The sequence below is a fragment of the Trachurus trachurus genome (assembly GCF_905171665.1).
Source record: "Trachurus trachurus genome assembly, chromosome: 15".
Taxonomy (NCBI): domain Eukaryota; kingdom Metazoa; phylum Chordata; class Actinopteri; order Carangiformes; family Carangidae; genus Trachurus; species Trachurus trachurus.
In genome coordinates, this window is record NC_139906.1 from 10,149,634 (window position 1) to 10,167,587 (window position 17,954).

The following is a 17,954-nucleotide window of genomic DNA, read 5'->3' on the forward strand; positions in this document are numbered from 1 at the left end:
TGCCTTCATCAATAAGTCATAGAATACTTTCATTTCCGCTCTCTTCTCCTTTTCCCAGTATAGTCCCCATGTCAATTATTGTATGTTGTATGATGTGCAATTCATGTATGTGAATTCGTGTATTTTTGTTTTGCAGTTTGGCTGTGTCTGTGCTGTATGGTTTGTTGTTTGTTTTTGTGAAATCAATAAAATATATTACAAAAAAAAAAAAAAAGGATGCTAGAAATGAAAACAACGGAGTTTAAAACGTTGCTGACCGGTCGTTTTCCTCTTTGAGCAGTTTGTACTGGTCAGCTGTGGCCTGGTGCGTCTGGTTCTCCAGCGCCATCTTCTCCTGTTGCTCCTTCAGATTTTTCTCCAGGTCCTCCAGCTCCCCCTTCCTCTGCAGGAGCTGTTTGTATCTGTGTGCATAAAAATACGTAGATGTTACAAACACAGCACAAGGCGGCAGTGGATTTTTTTTTACTCCAAATTCAAACAGTCAACAGTGCATAAAGGCATGTAGCTCACTTGTCTTCCAGGTCCCTGTGCTGCTGCTCCAGGCTCTTGTGGTTAGTCTTCAGGCCGCCGTGTTTCCCGATCAGGGCCTCGTACTCGGACGCCTGCCTTTCATGGAGCGCCGCCAGCTTCTCGTGGTCGCGGAGGAGCAGCTCGTAGGTGGACCTCAGCTCCTCCTTCTCCTTCAGCGCTCCCTCGCGCTCGCCCTCCACGCAGCTCTGCTGACTCTGCAGCTGAGCGTTCTGGGCCATGAGGGCCGCGCTCCGCGAGCTCAGGGTCGAGTTCTCCACCTACAGGAGAGGGATGGAGGAGATACATTTATTAAAAAGGTGAGGGAGGGGAAGAGGAAAGCAAGAAAATGGATTGTGAAAACAACGAATGAAGATGAATAAAAAGGAGAGAAGCAACAGAAAAGAAAAAAGGGGAAGTATCCTTTTTACTATGATCTCTGGGGAGCACTTTGCTCCGACTCCACCAGATCAAAGGTTGTTTCTGTTTCCACCTAGAGGGGGCACTATGTCTCTATTTGGTTTGTCCTGCACTTTTTGCTGTAATCTCCATCTACAAAACACCAGCAGAGAAACTGTTTCCTTTCATGTTTCCTTTGTGGTCACTGTGGTTTCCTTGTTTCAAATCCCTCTTCAATCGGGTCTAGTGTTTGTATTCACACACACACAAACACACAGAGAGAAACACAGACACACACGCTTACTTCTGTCCAGGTGCTGACACACTTTCTGTACCTTCTAACCTCCTGCACCTACACACACACACACACACACACACCTGCCTCATGCTCTTGCGTAAAGAGTTCACACATCAAGCCACAGACACAAACACCAACAGCGACAGCTAGAAGCCAGTGGATGGTCGGTGTAAATCCTGTCGCGCCGTAAGCAGGGTTTGAATCGCTGCCAGACAGGGAGTACAAGTCTAAATCCATTCCAGGGAGCTAAGCAGCCTTACAAGGCGACGGCACTAAACAGACAATATAGACAGAGAGGGCCAGACAGAGCTACATTTATCAATATATGATTGTTTTTTATACAGTACATACATCAAGAATCATTTCATCTTTGCTAGTACAGAGTTATTCAGGTAAAAATCAGAGCTTGTTGAACAAACTCCTCAGACAAAGCTCTAGAAGTTTAAATCACTGCTTTTTGGACTCTTTATATCGTGTATAATGTGTCCTGGACAGTGTTGGGCATGTTACTTTTAAAAAGTGATAAGTTATAGTTACAAGTTGCTTTCCCAAAAAAGTAACTGTGTTTGTAACTTAATTACTACATTATAAAAGCAACAAATTACCAGGAAAAGAAACTATTGCGTCCCTTTTAAAAAAAAATAAAATGTTCAAATATGTCAAATCACTTGGACTCGCCCACCCTAACCCCCTAACCATAACCCTAACCTCCCGCTTATCTGAAACTAACCAACTCACACATAAACAGCTTTTTTCCAACTAGTTGATGGACTGAAAAAAATATGTATACAGTATAACGTACACTTTAACAGGTGTGTTATTTTGTAACAGGACTTCTTGAGTCAAGGAACCGCAAGTAACGGCGCATTTTATTGTCAGTAACGGCGTGATAACAGGGGAAACAGTAACTCCCGTTATACCCATCACTGGTGGTGGATGTGTAGAGGATGTGTAGGGGATGTGTAGGGTTGTGTATGGGATGTGTAGGGGATGTGTAGGGTTGTGTATGGGATGTGTAGGGGATGTGTAGGGGATGTGTAGGGGGGGATTACCTGCAGCTTGGCGTTCTGTGTCTGTAGTGTTGTGTTGTTCTCCTGTAAAGACGCCGTCTGTCTCTGCACTGCCACTATCTGCGCCTGCAGGTTGGAGCTTTGAGTCTCCAGTTGTTTGAGCTGGCTCCTCAGGGCCGCCTTCTCAGCCTGCAGCGTGGCATTCTGGGAAAAACACACACATGCGATATCATGATGTGTGTGTGTGCGTGTGTGAGTGTGTGTGTTGTGTACTTTACAAAAGCCAAATGAAAACACCTCACGTTCTTGGCACCATGTTAACTTACATTCCTCTCCACCTCGATGAGCCTGTCTTTGACTTTCAGCAGTTCCCTGGTGGCTTCGTGACTCTCCTTCTCCCATTTACTGACAGACTTAGGGTCCTCCCCTCCTCTAGGGGGCGAGCTCTGCACCATCCTCTCCTCCTCCTCCCTCTGACGCAGCGCCTCATAGTTTTTCTTCACCTGCGGAGAGTAAGAAAATGACAACGACATTTACTTTTGCGCGTAAATTGCGACATCCATGAAATTTACGATCTTGTTTCGACTGGAAAAAAGGTACAGCAGGAGAAATGGTGAAGTTACAGCAGTTTACAGTTTCTCAGGTGGAAATCAAAAGTTCATCTGCAGACACTTCAATTTCCCACTCAACCTTTATTAAGCTTTGGAGCGGATATGTCAGCAAGTTCAAAAACACCAACGCGCCTCCTAAAGGACAGCAGACATCCTCCACTCCACTGCAGCTCTTTCACTGCCTCTTCATGAATAGATAAACGGGCGATAGAAGTGGAAGAGTGGATGAATGAATAATGGATCGGCTTGGAGAAGCTCTCAGTGTTTTCAATGTTTCTAGTGTTGTAGGGGGCCGATTGGTGTGTTGGCGCTGTGGGTGTTTCTAGGGATGTGTTTTTATACCCAGTCTTCTCAGTTGTGGTATTGCTAAGCATCTGTATGCAACACTGCGTTTTAATGCTTATTAACGTGGATTTTTTTCTTTTGTGTTGCTTACCGTCTTGAGTTCCTGGCGAAGTTGCTGGTTGAGATTGGACGACTCTTGCAGCCTGGCCTCCAAAGCGGCGATCTTCTCCTCTTTGATCTCCAAAGATGATTTCAGAGTCGACTCCAGTTTGGTTTCCAGGAGCTTAAACCTGAGAACAAAGGTTCAGTGAGTTCAGAGTGTGTGTTTGAGTGTGACCACACAACTGCAATACTAAACAGGTTAAGTACCCTCATAGGCCACAGTACGACAGTCAAGTGACATACGGGCAATAGTGTAGCAGGTGGGGAAGAACCTGGCTCGGATACGTCCCACAGGATAATTTTGCATTAATCCGATTCATTAAAACTACAGCACCTGATCTGGAGTCCCACTCGCCCTGATCATTTTTAATTTTTAATAAACTAAGCTCCTATTTGTGCTCCTGACTGAAACATTTTAAGACCCATTACAGAATCGTGAACACAGTGACTCCTTTATGTGTTTGAGAACAACGATACCTGTCGTCTGAGCCCTCGTCGTGCAGCAGCCTCTCCTTGTTGAGACCAATCTTCTCCAACTCGTGGGTCAGTTTCTCCAGATCGTTGTTCATCTGCTGAGTCCGCAGCTTCTCACTCACAAGCTCCTAAACACACACATAAACACTCAGATTATCATCAGTGTTCGGCTTCATTTACAATGATTTTACTTTCAACAAACACTTAGAGGCACATTTATTCAACATAAACAGAATCTAAAACCATATAATAATAAATGATATATCTATAATTAGATTGATGCAGAGATTTGAGACCATACCAAACAATATCTGCAGACGTCTGACACTGTATCGGCTCTGCTCACCTCTCTGAGTGTGATGAGGGTCTTCTTATCGATGGAGGATTGTTTGACCAGCTCTTTGTTCTCTCGCTCCAGGTCTTTGACTCTGGTGCAAGAGTCCCTGAAGAAGATCATCTCCTTGCCCATGGTTCGGTTCTCTTTCTCCAAGGAGGAGATCCGCTGGTTGCTGTCGTCCAGCTTGGAGTCACGGATCTCGGCCTGCTGCCTCAGCCGCTTGTTCTCCTTCTCCAGAAGCTTCTTGTCCTTCTCCAGCTGGGAGCTTTCCTGCTCTAGACTCTTGTTCTGGGGAATAACGGGACGTAATGGAGAGCAGACGGATAAAACGTCATTTGATGGGATTACTTTTAGACTAAATGCCGTGTAAATAACATGTTTGGCTAAAAGTGGACACAGATTAACTCACAAGGGCCAAAAATCAATTTTGACAAATAATCTGGGATGATCCAACTCTGCCGGGAAACATGCTCTAATTTTATCAGGACGAACTAAAAGAGTGGCCGAGCTTCTCAAGTGACAGATAACAGATACATCTTCGCTTATTTTATTTTAGTGCACTCAATTCTTCAGACTGTTATATCACAACACTACCTTCAGTCTGCCTCAACTGCTGTTTTTGGGTCACTCTGACTGGCCCCATTCTGCCAGGCAGAATCACTCCATCCCACAAAAAACTCACTGAAGCTGTGTCAGTAAAACACCTCCAGCTATTCCATTGGACAGTGCACCAGTTCTGCTCCAGAGTGCAGTCCAAAAATGCTAATTTCTTTGCACTGACTTGCATTTTTCAAGCTCCCACATTTTAGCACATGTGAGTTTTGCTGCTAAGTGAATGCATGTGAAACTGTTTTCTTTTTCGGTTCCTACCTCCTGCTCCAGCTGCTCCAGGCGTTTACTGGAGATCTTCAGCTCCTCCAGGTTGCGTTGCAGGCTTTGATTCTCAGTCTCCACCTCTTGCAGCTCCACCTCCAGCTGCTGGATCTTCTTGCTGCTGTTCTCCAAAGCCTTCTGCAGGCGCTGGTTCTCTGTATCTAGGCCCTGGTAGCTCACCTGGGAGATGAATAGGCACATTAGGATATTAAAAGAATCCATGAACTAGTTGTGCTGCTCCCTGATGCCGCAAGAAAGTTCCTCCACAACTTACCTGTTGACAGTTGACAGACAATTCATTGAACTTAAAGGTCATAGCTACAACTTTTTCATCAAAATGATTAATTTTTCAAAAATAATACATCCACAGAACATCTAGAGGGGTGCAGAATAAAATTATTAATTTTACTGAATTTTCTAAAATTATATATATACATATATAATTGTTTTATTTATTAATGGATCCAAAATATATAAATATTTACTGGTTACGTTGGCAACCTTGGAGCGTGAGCGGGCGAGTGTGAGTGCGACACTTACTGGCCGGGAGGAATTAAACTTGTAGCTAACACCTTTAATGTAATGTGTAAGGGGCCTTTAATCAGCACCAATGGTGGTATGGTTTTCTACAGGTGCATCTCAATAAATTACAATATCATAGAAAAGTTTATTTATGTGAGTAATTCAGTTCAAAAAGTGAAACTAATACATTATATAGATTCATTACACACAGAATGAAACCTTTCATGTCTTTATTTTTTAAATTTCTTTTAATTGTAATGATTACTGCTTACATTTAATGAAGAACTACTAAAATTCATTATCTCGAATAATTTGAATATTACAAAAGACCAAATTAAAAAAAGCATTTTTTAATACGGAAATGTTGGCCTTCTGAAAAGTATGTCCATCTATATGCACTCAATACTTGATTGGGGTTAACTAGTGGAAATTGACCTTTCCATGATATTCTAATTAACTGAGATGGACCTGTGTGTCGCTATGGTTGCATGGCTGTTATTTGTGTATCACTGCTGTCCAGTCACTTAAGCACTGACAGTCCTGAAGTCTTACCTCTAATCTCTCCGTCTTCTTGGACGAGGCTTTGAGCAGCTCCAGGCTTCGCTTCATCTGGCTCCTCTCACTCTCCAGCTCCCTGTTCTCAGCCTCCAGCTGAGCGGCCTTCGCCCCCGCTGACCTGAAGCTCTCGGCCGTGCGCCGCAGCTCCAGGTTCTCCTGCTCCAGCTGGGAGTTCTCCTTTTCCAGAGCCTCCAGCTGGAACGCCATGTTCTTCATAGCATCCAGCTTCTTCTTCAGACGACGGCCCTCGGTTTCCAGCTCTGTGTTCTCCTTCTCCAGAGACGACACCTACACACACAATAAGTGATGGTGATGGTGATGGCAGCCTAAAGACTCTAACTACACTATTACATGCCGCTGTCACAGCTTCAAGTACATTATTTGATAATGCTTTAATGTTTAATAAGGGCTCATTACAAATTGAAGACATATCATCCCAATTTTAACTAGTTTCAGTAGAAATGTTCACAAATAGTGAATGAGACAGAGAGACAAAAGACCACGTTAACTTCAAAGATTCCTTTCTTCCAATGCAGAAAATTAATGATTGATTTGGGGGAGATCATGGCCTACCATGCATCAAAAAACTGAAATGCAGAAGTTATTAACTATGAATACTGATAGTTGAAGATATTTCTCCCTGACGATGAAACAGATAATATCATACTGTAGAAAGTGAACGTGCCACCTACCTAACTACATTTTCAACATTACAGCTAAATTCACTTAAATGATTTGTATTTTGACTCTTATTTCATAACTTATTTGACAATATGAAACAAAGGGTATTGAAGTTGAATCATGTGGGGAGTCACTGACTGACACACAGCAGGCAGACATGCTGGCATGTTAAAGAAAACAAAACAAGGCAGAAAACAAAATGCACCGCACCTTTTCACAGGTGATTCCCAGATTGGCCACTTTCTTCTGCAGGCTGTCGTTGTCCCTCTCCAGCTTCTGCATGAGAATCTCCAGCTCCTCGGCTCTCTCACCTCTCTCCTTCATCACCTCAAGCTCTTTACCTGCAGACAAAAAGACACATATTCTTACAAACCGATATGTTGATGCTGTGAATTCAGAATTAACAAACAAGCAAAAATACTAAATCAAAAAGGACAGATGGAGAAAACAGTCCATCCCAAATCCCAAAAACTCGACATGTCACTCACGTAGTTGTTTCCTCTCAAACTCCATCTTGTTGAGTTTGGCCGTTGTCTCACAGATGGATTCGTGGAGAATGCGATTCTCTTTCTCCACGTCCTTGACCCGCGCCTCAGCACCGACCTGGCAGCGCTGACGCAGAGACGACACCGTCTGGCCCAGGTGCTTGTTCTCCTGCTCCAGGCCCTTCAGCTGCAAACAAGAGTTTTAAGGACTTAGCTTGTGTTTGATATACTGTAAATGATTTTGAATTCAATTTTACTCAGGCAAGATGCCTCACGTCTTTCGTTTGTGGACACTCAAAATCCTGTGCTTTCTGGCTTTTTATTTAAGGAGTCAAACTTAATATAACAAGATACAAGACTTAAGTTTCTGCTTCTGCTTCATTTAGTTGAATTATATAGTATATATATTTTTCCACAACTCTGAAAACTTAAAAAGATATCCAGAAGGACTGGTAATGATATGGAGAAACACAAAAGACACAAGAGACTTAACAAAACTGCAGTTTGTTTGAATCTTATGCTCATTATGTTTACAGTTGGAAAAGCCCATAGTTATGTGTGAGTACAGTCGTGTTTTCTCTCTGTGCATCATCAAGGCCGGATTTTACAGATCAGATGGTTAAACTAATCATAGCTGTCAGATTTGGGTCTAACAGCCATGAAGTCCCTGCAGACACACAGCAAACAACTGCATCTGGGCCAGAGCAGCAGAAAACTGTGCAGTCAATAAAACATAGTGGTAGTTTCACTTAATAGGGTTTGTGAGGCCAGGCACGAATCAATTGCACAAAGATTGCTCTGAAGAAAACTCGGCACAGACTTTGGTAAATTACACAGCTCAGTCATGTTATTTTCTCGGAGCTTCCTGGACTGAGAATCAATGACGGTTTTTGTGGGGGAGCAGCTTGTATGACGCACACAACTCGGTTTGTCTGAATGTGTTGGTGTATCTGGCCATATGCTTGTGAAGTACGGAGACTGCAATGTTAACTATGTAGCACATTAAAAAGCACATGAATGTTTAATGTGATTACAGTCTCACAAAGACAGTCTCTACAAAATATTAGATTAACTGCTCTTGCAAACTCAAACTTTTAACGGGCCTCATCAGTCAGCCATGTATCTAGTAATGTGTCATTGAGGAAAAACAGCACAAAAGCAGTTATCCCTGACAAGATTTGTGACTGTGTGTGTGTGTGTGTGTACCTGTCTTTCAGAGTTTTCTCTGAGTGTTTCGAGAGTCTTCTCCAGTAAAGCTTTCTCCTTCATCAGGTCAGTGCTGAGCGACTCTGCGCTGCGGAGCGACTCTCTGTCTGCCTCCAGCTCAGTCTGCAGCTGCTCCACCTGCACACAAAGGAATCAGCATTTTAACATGTCATACTCTATTCTCTTGATGGGGTTTTAATGCTTCGGCTAGTGTTTACTGAGATGATTGATGTTGGCTCAGCAATTACTGTCAAGTTGCATGTGTCTCATTTAAGAATTTTATTCCCATTGGTTACAAATATGAAGATGCATCATGCATGACATCCTATGCTATGATAATTATTGTGGGAAGAGATAATATTATGAGTTACTATGTGTTTTTCAAGCAGTGCTGGAGACTACCAGTGGCTAGATTCACTTTTTTTTTTTAAACATTTTTTGGCTCCAGACCTCAGGACACTGACTCACTTTGGATTTGCTCTTTGTGAGAGAAAAACACAATTTCATGCATTTTTATTCCGAGGGAGAGAGAGAGGCTTATGTTTCTGAAAATAGCTGAGAGTCTTCTCTTAGCGAGGGGCGTTTGAGTGTCAAGGACTGGAAAAGAAAAAGCAAGGGGCTGCCTGGATTTACAGCTTGGCTTTCATCCTCCTATCCACCCTTCTCTATACGCTCTCCTTCTCTGTCTTTTTTATTTCCCAGTGCCACTGTGTGAAAAGGTCTAAAAGCCAAGTGTTAGGGTGATATATTATAGGGGGGTGTTGGTCCAATATGCTAATCTTAGTGGTGACCCTGATAAGGGGAGGAGAAGGAAACTGCAAAATGTCCCAAGAGACACAGAGTGCTCAGTGTATGTGCAGTATAACACATAATGATAGATCTCTCATGCTCTTTTTATTTTTAAAACATCACAGTTCAAGCCTGCAGATGAAAACTCTTACATCTTTTATTATCCTATTATTCAATTAGTAGCTTTGAGATTTGCTACTTGTGATTCTCATTATGCATAACCTATTTTTCAGGCAATCTGACGCCTGGACTCATATTTTCCTTGAAAAAAAACCCAACATAACTAATGGATAATTAATTAAATTACTATTTTTTCATTATTGTAAGATCATGTGGTAAGATGGGCATCTGCCTAAGAACATGTGAAATAGCAAAAATAATATACGTATATAGTATTTAAACCTAGGGATGTCGCAACTACTTATTTTCACAATTAATCGCGGTATTTAACGCCACAAATAATTGATCGTAAAGATTCATAAATCATATTGGTAGATGTGCGCCAAAGTAAAGAAAAATGCACAGATACTGGTCCATTTATCTAACGTAACACTTAAAGGGATAGTTCAACATTTTGGCAAATTGGCCCATTGCCATAATCGCTATAGTCATAGCAGTAGGTTCATTACCTTTAATTGTAGGTGTAAGCTATTTTCAGTACGGCGGAGCGCAGCAGCTGGCTGCTCAGAGCTACGCTATGGAGGCTAATGGAATTTCTTGGTTTCCCTCATTAAACTCATCAAATTCAACATCCCAAAACTCCACAGCGCTTTTGTAGACAAGTTGTGACCTGCACAACCACCACGCTATGAGATAATGACGGAACGATACGAAACGGAGCCGTTTTCGAGGTAAATACAGGGTAAATACGGAGACTGCTTGCTGAAAAACTGTCCCTGAACGCAACGCGCATCAGCGGTTTTGTATGAATTTACCTCGAAAACGGCTCCGTTTCGTATCGTTCCGTCATTATCTCATAGCGTGGTGGTTGTGCAGCTCACAACTTGTCTACAAAAGCGCTGTGGAGTTTTGGGATTTTGTATTTGATGAGGGAAACCAAGAAATTCCATTAGCCTCCATAGCGTAGCTCTGAGCAGCCTGCTGCTGCGCTCCGCTGTACTAAAAATAGCTTACACCTACAATTAAAGGTAACGAACCTACTGCTATGACTATAGCAATTATGGCAATGGGCCAATTTGCCAAAATGTTGAACTATCCCTTTAATTGGTAGGAATTTAAATGTTAGCGTGTCATTTGTAATAAAAAAATAAAATAAAATAATCGTGATAATCGTAATACAGTACCGTGTTTATTTTTCTGACAATAATTGTACCAAGAAAATCTATAATCGTGACATCCCTATTTGAACCATCTGTAATGAGAACTGAATTTTCCAGCGGTCATGACCCCTCCTCTCCTCCCCAGACTAACCCTCTGAAGACAGCACTGGAAATATTTTTTTCCACTGTGATATTCTGATCCATGACAGTCCACGATGTAAATATTTAAACCAGTTTGAAGATTTCATACTTAACTTGTGAAAGCACTGAAGAGATGAGGAAATGTTAGAAGAGCACAGTCATTTATGTGTGTGATGAGCCATTGAGTCATTAAATGAGTCACACTCATAGAAAATAGGAAATTACTTTGAACTGTCAATTACTGCAGCCCTCACTTCTTACTCAGCCAGAGAGAAATCTTTACATGTAATGGGTAATTACATACTTTGTGGTTCAGCTTCTGGTTTTCTTGAGTGACTTTCGACAGCTTCGTGGCGCTGTCCTGACTGGCTGCTCCTCTGAGCTCCTCCACAGTCTTCAGGAGCGTCTGGTTGTCTTTCTCCAGCTTCAGCAGGCGGCTGGAGGTCAGCTCATTCACCTCCTCACCCAGAGACTTCTGAGGGGCTGCGTCAACGAGAGCAAGGAAACACGGTTAGCACATCAGTTTTTAAATCGCTATTAAAAAAAAAAGAAAGAAAAAGGTTGATATGGCTGGTATTATAATAAATCCATTAAAAATGAAATTAATACAAAGCCCCTATGGTCCAACTTTACAGGTCTTAATGCTTTTAAAGTGCCATTTTAACAAACAACCCCTCCTGCCCATGCAAAGTCTTTATCCAGATCCCTGGCCTGTTAAACCTCTTAACAGTTTTTTTAATCCAAACACACAGATTATCCTCCTGGAGCCACTGAATATTAATTACAGGCCTTAACCAAGTGGAAAGAAAACTCAGTGGCGGCTGGCAAACGCACCGAGGCCGTGGAGGTGACGCCAGGGCCGAGAGCCAGTGACCAAAGCCAGTGGTCTGTTGGCTTTCTGAAGCCCCCGACCTGGTCGACTCGGCTCAGGTAACAGTCGTTACATGGTGTTTTAACTCAACCTCACATTCTTTACCTCCCTCGTTGTGCGCCGTTTTTTTATTTATTTTAAATTTGCTCTAGATGCCAGTCAACATAGAGAGAGATTCAATGGTTTTCTGGTTTTAATAAGCTCCTTGACTCTGTCTCATCTCACCCTCAGCCAGCTCTGGGGTCTTGGAAAGTTGCTCCAGTTCCCAGCCCAGGTGCAGAGACTCATCCATGCTCTGTTTCTGGGCCATCTCGAGCACCAGGTTCTCCTCCAACAGCTCCTCCATGCGCTTCCGATCCATGTCCCGCTCCTGAAAAATAACAAATAAACAAATGTTATACACATGCAACAACTGGTAAAACTGACTATCCAGGACTGACTTATCCATAAAAACCCATCATCTCACCATTTCCAGGTCGTGGATCTTGGATTTGAGCTGCAGATTCTCTTTTTCTAGCTGGTGCAGTTTGTCAGACCGGGTCCTGCTTGCATCCAGCTGCTCTTCCAGCATGGACTTAGTCTCCAGCAGGATCTGGTTGTCCTCTTTCAGCTCCTGCAGAAATCAGCACATCAGTGGAGAGGTTAAACAACAAAACATAACCTCTGCACAATTAAGAGATGTTTATGTTTCAAGTAAGAGCCAGATCATGTGCTTTTGTCGTGTGTGCGGTTGTGTACCTCGATTCTGGCCTTGTAAAACTCAATGTCGTGAAGTCTCTCCTTGTATCGGCTCAGCTCGCTCTCCAGTTTGTCCACGCGGATGGCTTTCTCTCGGAGCGCGTCCAGCTCGTCGCGGTAGGCCCGAGCCGACCGGGCATCAGACATCAGCTGGTAGCTCTACAGGAGTTGACAGCCAAACAAAAAAGCATGAATAAGTGGATATATGTTGAAGTGTTTGAAACAAATAACAAACTAGGTCGTGTGTTCACCCATTCTGCAAACTTTACTTGGTTATTTACATTATCTAGGGTCAGCGCACACACACACACACACACAGCCGTGAACTCATGGACCTTGTTTAGACCATCCAGCCTGTTAGCCTCATAGCCTGTCAGTCGGCATGCCGCCCACTCCAAATCAAAAGCCATGTGAGGCTGTTGCTAGGCTAAAGATAGCTCTAATAGCCCCTAATGAGCTAAGTCACCAGCTAGCTGATTAAAGCCTGGCAGCATCGCAGAAACAAAGTACTTAGAGGAGAGAAGAGCAGGTGAAGGGAATATGAACGTTCGACTTGTTGCGTTACCTCTTGCTGAAGCCTCTTGAGCTCAACCTCCATGTTCTCAAGCTCCTGTCTGGTGTCCAAGAGCTGCTCACTCTTCTCCTCTCTGAAATAAAAAGAGATGGAAAGGTTAGTTAGATGGAGAGGCAGAATAGAAAAGGCCAGAGGATGTGACCTAGAAAGAGGACAGACAGACATAATGTACATACATACAGACAGAGACAGACAGAGCCAGGAGGAAGAAGTGAAAGATGCAGATTTCACTGCAGCAAAAAGCAAGGAAATTATGTTTTTTTGTGTCACTGACAGAACCAGTTAACATGAAACCAAGCATCAAAGATCTTCTCACAAGTTCTTTGAAGTGAGTGTGTGACTTTATTAGCATGGACTTTCCTTTAGGGCTATTTCCATTTCAATGTTTGTGGCTAAACCATTTAATTGCAGCAACTTATTGACACAGTTGCAGAGATTAGACAGTTTCACCATCTTCATTTTAATCTCAGTTCAGCAGCTCCAGCAGCCTGGCAGTTTTTTTTTTACATTGTTTGGGTAGTAATACAAGCTTTGTAGGTTTAAGCAACATATTTGACAGGGCCAACCTGAGGAGTGAACTGATGACTCAACTAAAAATATTCAAACCCTATCCCGATGTCATTATTTGGAGGTCAAAGGCTCTGTATTCAAATGATCAATTTCACTGTCTTAACAATTTTGATGGGCTAGTAGCTGATAGAGAAGCTTCTTTATTTAAACACTATTGTTAGCACGGACACACAAAATAAGCAACATCATCCCAAATAAACATAATATGCCTTTGTTCCTCCTCACATGCTGCCTCAAAGACCCAAAAACCCAGTTTGTTAATAAATGAAGTCAAGTAAAAATAGCCTATTGTGTCTGTCTGGTGTGTTTGAGCTTTGGTGGTCAGGACACAATGACTTTTCTTGTGTCTTGTGAATGTGGTTGCTAATAAACAACAACTCCCTTCTGCTTGACATCACACAACAACATGGGAGGCGGTTAAAGACAACTGAAGAATATATGGCGCCGTGTGACTATGTCAGCAGAGTAAACATATGCAAATCTGCCCCTGAGGCTCCAACCCCTCTTCCTTTATTCAGACGAAAATACCACAACAGATAAGATTAGAGAGGCAGAGAGAAGAAAGTTTGACTTTCTGGTGGTGCAAGTGGAAAAAAAACTCTGAATCCATTTCTCATTCCTCCTCCCTCCGCAGCAGCGTCTTGCGTCTCATCTGCTGTCTAACACACTCCTGTATCATTTCAGTAGCACTGACGCAGGGCAGCCTGACATCTGCTGTCCCACTGAATTTGTGTGTGTGCGTGTGTGTGTGTGTGTGTGTGTGCGTGCGTGCATATTCTCAGCTTCTCCTGCCATAGAGGGAGAATGTGTCACTCTGCTTTGAAGGAAAACGATTGCATTCCTGAGATGCTGTTCCTCTCTCTCTGTGTGTGTGTGTGTGTGTGTGTGTGTGTGTGTGTGTGTGTGTGTGTGTGTGTGTGTGTGTGTGTGTGTGTGTGTGTGTGTGTGTGTGTGTGTTTGCATGAAACCGCTCCACTGAACATCTGATGGCCTATTTGATTACAGTTCTCTGGAGCCGCGGCGGGATGCATCTGAATAAGGAAAAGGCATCCCACTCTTTTCGTCCTCTCATTTATCTCCTTTCCTCCCACTGCTGACGTTATTTGGGAAGTCGTCTGCACCCATTTCTGTTTTTGTTTCATCAGTTAACCCCCCCCTCTCTCTCTCCACCTCTCACAGACTCTCCCTGTCACCCCACAACCCTCCCTCCCTTCCCCAAATCACAAACACCTGTCAAGTCTTGCATGGCAGATTAGCTTTGGGCTCATATTATGGATGCAGCTGGCTCTGGTTTTTATGTTAATGGTTTAGCACTCGTTGCATCTGCGCAGGTGTTTTTGCACAGACTCAAACACTTGTATGTACTTCTATATTTAAAAGACAACAATAGTTTGCACCGCAACTGCTGTCAGTCTAGAACAAAATGTGCACATTATGTTTGGTTGGAACATCCCATGTGTTTCATCTCACTGAGTTGGTTAGAATTTGTTGTGGTTAATGATCCACTGTACTGACATTCAAGACATCCTGGCTGGTTGACCTGCAACTCAGAGAGACTTTACATGAGTAAAAGCACACGGGTAATGATTTCCAATTGCTACAGACTTTGTCTCCATCAGTTTACTAGAAAGGATGTAAAGCATGAAAAAAAGCATTTTCACTGATGTGTGTGCTGTTGTTTTGTGTCAAATAAAACCTGTTCACAGGTGAATCTAAATTAATCTTTTAGATCATTAAATCTAATAAAGGACTTCTAGAAGTAGATAAGTGGAAATAATAGTACAAAATTATAGCTGCTGCGCAGCGATGGGTCGGGTCCGGGCTACTTTTGGGCAAATTTAGGCAATTCTGAGCAACAAACAGGAGAATAGGAAGACAAGACAGTTGACCTTATAATGTTCAATTTGCATCAGCTGAGGATTGAACCCACAACCTCGGGAACCAAAGACCAGTGTCTATCGCACTGAGCTATTTGACAAGTGGCATTCAACAGTGGCTTCACAAATTGAGTAAGCCATTCACTGTCTTGTAGGCAGATTTGAAACCACAGTAAAAAGAAAAATCTGTTTTTGAGGTAAAATAATGATATATATTTGTCAAACATCTACTATGAGTCTAAGCTGTTAGGAACCTTCGCACATGGTCCAGTCCAAGCTATTTGGATCATCATCTCCCTTGCTGGGTCTCGAACTCACAGCCTCTGACACCAAGAACCAGCTCCTAACTCGCTGAGCTAATTGGCTGGTAGTAAGATCTGCTGTGTAGCTTCATTTATCCACTCAGGTGAGTCAGTGTCTGGGCAGCTGTTGTCAAGGCAGATTTCGAAAAGTCAGAAATTCTATTATCTAAACAAAAATCTGTTAATACATAAATTGCATTTAGACAGCAAAATAGCTTGAGGACATCTGACATTTTGATCTGTCATCATCACCCTTGCTGGGTCTCGAACTCACAATCTCTGACACCAAGAACCAGCTCCTAACTCGCTGAGCTAATTGGCTGGTAGTGAGACCTGCTGTGTAGCTTCATTTATCCACTCAGGTGAGTCAGTGCCCGGGCAGCTGTTGTGGTGAAATGGTCAAAATTTCAGAAATTCAGTCATCTAAACAAAAATCTGATAATACATAAATTGCATCTTGACAGCATGGAAATGTTGGTGATTTGTTTTTAATGATAAGTGTTTTGCTTCATAAGAGAAAATATGATGTTTATAAATTCCACTCTCACGTTGACTGCAGTTTTTCCCATGAGAGCAGAATTCAAAATGTTCTCAAAAATTCAGTTTTTGAGATAAAATTCTGATATTTGCCAAACTTCATCAACCATGACTCCAGAATATTGTCATTTTTTTTCAGGAAGATTGAAAATGTATTTATCAAGAATTTGATGGTATATGTTTACAGTAGTGTTTACAGTCAAACGTTTTCATGCACTGTAGGCTCAATTTTTGCTTAATCAAAAATCCGAGAAACAAGTTTTGTGGAGGACGGTCTGGAGATGCTCTGTAGCAAGTTTGGTGACAATTGAGCAAAAATTGTGGGAGGAGATACATTTTAAAAGTTTTACAGTTATTGAAAAAAACAGAGTGATGGACTTCATAATTTGTAATAAGTTTAAGTGGACAAAAGTTTCAGCAGTATTGAGGCTACATCGTGGTGAAGTTTCAACACTGTAGCATCTACCGTTGGTTTGGTAGGAATTTTTTAAGTTTTTAAATTTAAACGCTTATTGTGCCCCCCCTAGGAGGGGGGGGCACATGTCCTTGGAGTTGAGTAAATCTGGCATGGGGCTGGACGTTTGTGCAAAGTTTGGTGAGTTTTCGCCCATGGGAAGTATGACTTCCTTGGAAGAAGAAAGAAAGAAAGAAAGAAGAAGAATTCCTCGGAATACAATAGTGTCCCGGCAGCTTAGCTGCCCGGACCCTAATAAATGTTTAGTCTAGTAAACGGGTAAAGACTTTCTGTAGAATAACAGCTCTAAATATTACTCCTAATGTGTTTTCATAGGTACAAACTCAGTGTGTGTTTGAGCTGGAACAGGAGGGGGAAAAGCAGCCAAGCCGCAGTAGCTTTAACAGACACATTAACAAACAGAGCACTGTGGGAACACTGCGCCGTACCCCCCGGCTCTGACCTGCTCTCTTTCAGACGCACAAACACAGGACCACACAGTCGACGCTCACATCTACGTATTTATGCAGAGTCAATATCTGTGCATGTGCAGGCGCTCGCAGACGACAAACATACTAGTCTTATGGCCCAGAAGAGAAAATGCAGTCATGTGACAAGACTACATTAACATGGACCCACTTTTTTGTCCCTCGTTTGGTCCATCACATGAGAAAAAAAACCCTCTGTCACAGACGCCACAGCAACAAGTAAACAATACCATAGCAACCAGGAAACAAAACAACTCACTGGCCTGTTGGCTGCTGCTCTTTAGCAGCACTCGGTCGGGTCTAACTGAAGAAATCGTCATAATGTAGGTCAGAGAAGTGTGAGGGAGATGTCTACAGTGATGAATGTTGTGCTCTTTCAGTACCAGAAATCCCATGAATGGCTTCAGGTTCAGTCGAGGGGAGACGCTTTTCAGTCCTTTCATGTGACCAAGCAGCCGATGACCTGAGTGTCCATTCTGAGTAACAACCACTTGTTAAAAAAACATAATTTAGCCTCTCAGTTCGCCCTCAGCGGACCATTGTCTATTTGACAAAAGAGACAGGACAAATTACAAAGATTAAATGATTAACCCAAATGTGGCCTAAATTCTTCTCCACATCAGCAAGGTACAAATATTATAGAGATTAACCCTTAGAGGTCTGAGCCTATTTTGATTTTGCCATTATATACCAAATTTAAAACATGTTTAACATGTCCATACGTGGTATCTTTTTTTTTTCAGCGCAACTTCATCTATATGATCTGGTCATTTCAATTCAATTTCAATTCAATTTATTTGAGGTGGGACAGTGCATGTTCATGAACGAAACATAAAATCGTAAACAAGCCGGATTGTAGCCACAGGCTAATTTCCATCCATTCCATAATTCTTTTTAACATACGTTTTTAACACAGCGGGCCCAA

At 42.5% G+C, this 17,954-nt stretch overlaps 1 protein-coding gene across 1 annotated transcript in view; it reads right to left on the reverse strand.

The window, feature by feature from the left end:
- The window catches only part of ccdc88ab (coiled-coil domain containing 88Ab), a 67,193-nt gene that overhangs the window by 12,832 nt on the left and 36,407 nt on the right, over window positions 1–17,954 (reverse strand). Inside the window, exons 9-25 of the mRNA XM_083988722.1 lie at window positions 12,793–12,874; window positions 12,228–12,386; window positions 11,956–12,102; window positions 11,715–11,859; window positions 10,923–11,101; window positions 8,409–8,546; window positions 7,206–7,389; window positions 6,928–7,058; window positions 6,031–6,324; window positions 4,954–5,136; window positions 4,093–4,371; window positions 3,750–3,874; window positions 3,262–3,400; window positions 2,541–2,717; window positions 2,257–2,418; window positions 511–788; window positions 258–401 (exon numbers count right to left, since the gene is read on the reverse strand). Of these exons, the coding sequence (XP_083844848.1) occupies window positions 258–401; window positions 511–788; window positions 2,257–2,418; window positions 2,541–2,717; window positions 3,262–3,400; window positions 3,750–3,874; window positions 4,093–4,371; window positions 4,954–5,136; window positions 6,031–6,324; window positions 6,928–7,058; window positions 7,206–7,389; window positions 8,409–8,546; window positions 10,923–11,101; window positions 11,715–11,859; window positions 11,956–12,102; window positions 12,228–12,386; window positions 12,793–12,874 (2,946 nt within the window). The remainder of the gene's footprint in view (window positions 1–257; window positions 402–510; window positions 789–2,256; window positions 2,419–2,540; window positions 2,718–3,261; window positions 3,401–3,749; window positions 3,875–4,092; window positions 4,372–4,953; window positions 5,137–6,030; window positions 6,325–6,927; window positions 7,059–7,205; window positions 7,390–8,408; window positions 8,547–10,922; window positions 11,102–11,714; window positions 11,860–11,955; window positions 12,103–12,227; window positions 12,387–12,792; window positions 12,875–17,954) is intronic.